Source organism: Austrofundulus limnaeus, unplaced genomic scaffold (genome assembly GCF_001266775.1).
Source record: "Austrofundulus limnaeus strain Quisiro unplaced genomic scaffold, Austrofundulus_limnaeus-1.0 Scaffold88, whole genome shotgun sequence".
NCBI classification, from domain to species: domain Eukaryota; kingdom Metazoa; phylum Chordata; class Actinopteri; order Cyprinodontiformes; family Rivulidae; genus Austrofundulus; species Austrofundulus limnaeus.
In genome coordinates, this window is record NW_013952490.1 from 383,025 (window position 1) to 388,749 (window position 5,725).

At 41.5% G+C, this 5,725-nt stretch overlaps 1 protein-coding gene across 1 annotated transcript in view; it reads right to left on the bottom strand.

The window, feature by feature from the left end:
* Window positions 1-5,725, bottom strand: part of LOC106520093 (transmembrane channel-like protein 2) — an 18,695-nt gene that overhangs the window by 7,490 nt on the left and 5,480 nt on the right. Inside the window, exons 6-8 of the mRNA XM_014012025.1 lie at window positions 5,237-5,431; window positions 4,969-5,148; window positions 3,618-3,776 (exon numbers count right to left, since the gene is read on the bottom strand). Coding sequence (XP_013867479.1) covers window positions 3,618-3,776; window positions 4,969-5,148; window positions 5,237-5,431 — 534 coding nt within the window. The remainder of the gene's footprint in view (window positions 1-3,617; window positions 3,777-4,968; window positions 5,149-5,236; window positions 5,432-5,725) is intronic.

The window sequence follows — 5,725 nt, forward strand, 5'->3', positions numbered from 1 at the left end:
GTGTGTGTGTGTGTGTGTGTGTGTTTATATAGGTATACCTTTCAGCAAGGTTATAATAGATACGCATTTTTGGTGCTGTTTTTTTGTTATCTCTGTTTCTGTAGGTGTGCAGCCAAGCTATCGAGTGTGTTGTCTTGTGTTTTCTCGAAACATATTTCACATATCTTCTAATCTCTCTTTCACTCTTTCCCATTAAAAAATAAAAAAATAAAAAATAAAAACCTGCAATAAAATAACTCTGTTTTTATCACTTTTACGGTGGATTGCATTAACTCTGTTACACTATACAAAAGAGAAAATTCACCAAAGTGAAACGTAAATCTGTGGATCTGTGTTTGATTACTCTGGCTGGCTTTGTCGAGGACCAGGATGTGTGACACAAAAATCTGAATTTTGGAACTGAAATTGAATTATAGGACAGAAAGTGAAAGTGGACAAATTGAAATTTAATAAACCAAAATACATTTTCAAAGCAAATTAATACAGACAACAGAACAAAACTTTAAATTCAATTTCAATTTAGTAAAATTCATTTTCAAACCAATGCATTCAATTTCAAATTATGCAAATTCAGATTCAATCTGAGCAATTCAAATTCAGTTCCTGCTGGCACAAGATTTATCCCACAGCTGTGGTCTACTTTTGGATCCCTGACTTGGTGCCTACATGTAGGAATTTACCCCAGTAGATGAGAGGTTAGCCTCCCTGCACCTTCAGGTGGGGAGACAGGCACCAACGGTCATTTGTGCCTATGCACCAAATGATTCCTCGGAGTATCCAGCCTTCTTGGAGTCCTTAGTGGGGGTGCTGGAAGGTGCTCCAGCTGGGGATTCCTTTCGTCTGCTGGGGGACTTCAATGGCCATGTGGGTAACAACAGTGAGAACTGGAAGTGTGTGATTGTGAGGACCGGCCTCTCCGATCTGAACCCAAGCTGTGTTCTGTTGTTGGACTTCTTTGCTAGTCACAGTTTGGCCATCACAAACACCATGTTTGAACACAAGGGTGTCCATGAGTGGACCCTAAGACACCCTAGGTCGAGGATTGATGATTGACTTGTGTCTTCTGATCTACGGTCATATGTTTTGGACACTTAAATGAAGAGAGACCAACACCTGGTAATGAAATGGATCAGATAGAGGGGGAAGACGCTGGACAGACCCAGTAGACCCAAAAGTGTAGTGCGGGTTTGCTTGGTAAACCTGTCAGAAAGATCTTCAAGTCAAACAACTTCCAACACGTCCCAACCAAGGCAGGAGACATTTATTCTGAATGGGCCATGTTCCGTGCTTCAATTGTTAAGGCAGCTGCCTTGAACTGTGGCTGCAAGATTGTCAGTGCTTCTCGCTGTGACCATCCTCAGACTCAGTGGTGGACACATGGCCGTTGCCAAGGCAAAAGCTTTGATGTGGGAGGAGTTCGGTGAGGCCTTGGACAAGGACTCTCTATCAGAGTCAAGGAGATTCTGGCAAATCACCAGTTGCTGAGACAGAAAAGGCAGCACTTTAATAACACTGTGTTCAGTGAAGGTGGGGTGCTGTTGACTTCAACCAGTGATGTTTTCGTGAGGTGGAAGGAATACTTCTCCAACCTTCTCAATCCTGCGGGCAGGTCTTCTATGGAGGAAGCAGAGTCTTGAGGACTCTGGGGTTTGTCTGTTCATAATTGGGACTGAGGTTGCCGAGATAATTAAAAAGCTCCATGGCGACAAAGCGCCGGGGGTGGACGAGATCCCCCTCCCCCAGTTCTGGATGTGGGGCTGTCTAGGTTGACACATCTTTGCAACATTGCATCAACATCAGGGGAAAGGCTACTAGGGTGGTGGTTCCCTTTATCAAAAAGGGGTACCAGAGGGTGTGTTCCAAAAATTGGGGCATCACTCTCCTTAGCCACCCCTGTAAGGTCTTTTCAAGGGTACCAGATAAGAGAGTCCCATCAATGGTTGGACCTCAGATTCAGGAGGAACAATGCAGACCATGCCCTGACCATGGAACACTGGACCAGCTCTTTGCCCATACTAGAGGTCATGGGATATTGCCCATCCAGTCTAAATGTGCTTTGGGAACTTGGAGAAGGCATTTGACTGTGTTCCTCGATATACACTGTGGGGGACACTACGCAAAAGGGGATCGTGGGTCCATTGTTATGGGCCATTCAGTCCCTGTACAAGTGGTGCGAGAGTTTGGTCTGCATCGCTGACAATATCTCGCAGTCCTTCAGGGTTGTAGTTGGACTGTGTGCCAGGGCTGCCTGTTGTCACCGATTATGTTCATAATTTTATGGACAGAATTTCTTGGTGCATTCAGGGGCCAGATCAAGTCCAGTTCAGTGTCCTCAGGATTCCACCTCAGCTATTTGTGAATGATGTGGTCCTGTTGGCATCATGGTACTGTGATCTTCAGCTCTCTATCAAGTGTGAAGCAGCTGGGATGAGGATCAGCACCTCCAAGTCTGAGTCCATAGTCCTCAGTCAGAAAAGGTGGATTGCTCTCTCCGGGTTTGAGGTAAGATTCTGCCTCGTGGGGGAGTTCAAATATCTTGGGGTTTTGTTCATGAGTGAGGGAAGAATGGAGCATGAGATTGATAGATGGATTGGCGCAGCATCTACAGTAAACTCTGTCTGTCATAGTGAAGAGGGAGCAAAGCTGTCTGTTTACAAGTGGATCTACATCACTGGCCACAACCGTGACTGGAAGAATGAGATTGTGGATACTAGCGATCAAAATGTATTTTCTCCACAGGGTGGCTGGACTCTCTCTTAGAGATAGGGTGAGTTCAGTTATCCAGGAGAGACTCAGAGTAGAGTCTTGTTCACCAAGTAGGCATATTTAATTTTATTTACCTAAATGTGTATGTGATCTGACCAGAAGTTAAGTTACTAATGTAAACTTTTTAATTTAAAATTAGCTTATAAAGCAGATGCAATCTCTGCTAATTATTGAATTTGCTAGAAGATTGTAGCAGAATGTAGCACTTTGTTAAATCAAATTTATGTAATATTTACAGTGTGAAATAATATTTTACATTTGACAATTTTTAGGTTTCTATTAGAAAAGCCTCACCTGTCGAGATGTCTAGCCAATTAGTAGAGACAAGTTTCACTGGAAATGCAGTGAACTTTATGTAAGTGTTGACTACAGAACAGATGAATAATAATAAATAAGGTATAACTAGTTAATTTCAGAAATATTTAACCAAAGCTTAAAAATTTAAGTTATTAACTGACTTTGGGTCTAGTTAGGATCATTTCTTATAACATTACTTATAAACTTGGCTATTTTACATGAATGTCAGATGAAATTAACATTAATTGTCAATTGTATTATTTTGCTGTGAAAAGATAAATAATTTGTAACACAGATCCAGTTGGGTTTGCTGTAAATCAAATAACTGCTTTGTTGCCTGTGAGCTATTTATTGCCCTGTTTGGACGCCATCTTTTCTCCTCTATGTTGTCAAAAATTGTAAGCAGCAGGCATGATAAGTTGGGCTCCCTCTTGCTGTATTATTTACTCTATGACTCAAGTAGAACAGAAAATTAATTAAAAGCGAAAAAAGGCAAAAAATATTTGTGTGAACAAGTTATCTTTGAGCAACAGTATAATAATGTTAGTACTGACTCGTCCAACTGCAGTCTCCCAGCAGGGTCCTCTGATTACATCAGCTGGGTCAATCACTAGAGGAGGCACATCTGTTGTGTTGTAGAAGGAGCTGTAGTTGGCATAGTACTCACTCAAAGCCCACTCTGTGGCATTCTTTATTGTTTTTTCTTCCTCCAGCTGAAAATACAAATCATGCTCAGTTCAAAGCAACCAAGACTTGATTGATGCAGCTGAGTTCAGACGTGTAAAAACAATGACGCTGAAATGTATAGACAATTAGATTTTATAGGTTTTATTTTATGGGTGGGAATACTTGTAAAAAACTTGTATGGACATAATTAAACAAAGAACTTGATGTCCAATGGACATCAAGTTCAAGGGAACTTGGAAGCCTTGGATAAAGTCTCTCAATTGACTCCTTGCAGATTCTGGCAAACCATTAGGTGGCTAAGGCGAGACGTGGAAAAAAAATACTTCGTGGACATTTTCACTCCCACTGGCACGTATGGAGGAGGTGGGGGACTTTCGGCTTGGTTTGTCTATAACTGGGGCTGGGTGGCCGAGGTACTTAAAACGGTTTGCGGTGGCAGGGATCTGGGGATGGATGAGATCTGCCCTGAAGGCTCTAGATGTGGTGGGACTGTCTTCTTTGACACACCATTGCATGGACATTGCAGAGCCCTGTTGTGGCTCTGCAATGTTGTAGTGCTCTGCCAGTATGGGATTGTGGGTTCATTGTAATGGGCCATTCAGTACTTGTGTGAAAAATAAAATGGTAAATGGTAAAAATGTTGTGAAAGTTTGGGCTGAATTGCCAGCAAGTTGGACCCCTTCAGGGTGGGAGTTGGATTCTGCCAAGGCTACCCCTTGTCACGATTCTATTCATGAATGGAATTTCTTGGTGCAGCCAGAGGGCAGAGGGAGTCCAGTACAATGGATGAATGGATATTTTCAAAACTGAATCCCTGTTCAGTTTTTCTGACATTTTGTAATTGTTAATTTTTATGCTGTCTTGGAATAATAATGTTTTATCCTCTAGTCTAAACTGACAAAGTAAACATGAATTTTGTCACAGACGTAGGGTATGGACCCAAATGCCAGACTAGGAGTGGGGCTGGTGGGATATTTTAAAAAGTTTAATACAAATAAAAAGAGAGCTACAGAAGCAAAATGACCAAGACAAGACAGAATATGTAAAAGTATAGAGCTGATTCTTCATTATGTTTTGTTCTTCCCTTAACCTTTACTGTGATCAGAAGCATTTTATGAACAGACTGAGTTTACGAGGGGAAAAAATGTGAAAATAATTGACTATAAAACAGCAGCATTGGTCTTGAAAATACATTCAGCAGTTCTGTATCTCACATACCTTTTCATTGACCTGATCAAAGAGGGCAAACAGAAAGGTGTACAAATTTCCAAGGAAGAGGGCAAATATTCGTAACAGCTGCCACTTCAGGGCAATACGAGGATGATAATCCTCCAGCTCTGCGATGGCCTCAAACAGAGGAGGACACACAAGTCCCAGCAGAGACATGACAAAATCCACCTGATATGACATACGAGACAGGTTATTTACTGCTTTCACCTCTTACTCTCACTTTATTATCTTTAAATGTTCAGTGTTGTAAACTTGCCTCATTGCTTTGAAACCAGGTCAGTGTTTGTGGATCCAGTTTAGCAAACTCTTGAGACTGTTTTACTGCATAGTAGATGAGATAGCCACTGCCACCGAGGCAGCAAAGGATCATAAAGTTTGCCAAAACCCTGAGGAAACGTCTGAGATGGATGTTTTCATCTTTCTGGTTTTCTTGTTCGTCCACAATAGATTCCTGCAGCACAGGTTTAAAAAATCAGTCAAATAAAATAAATGTTCTACAGCAGTGGTTCCTATTTTGCTAAAAGATCCCCTTTTGTTTACCTCAAAGCCAAGATGAGCCCCTACATCCCTCACAACTCCCCACCTCTCCCAAAGATGTGGTCAAATTTTATCCCTTTATCAAAACACTAAAAGAATAAAGTTACAAATATTTATTTGGAAAATAAAAAGATTGTACTGAGTTACGCAGAATTTTTATTCATACAGGGTTAATGACCCCACTGTGCTCTATGGCGACCCCCCCCCC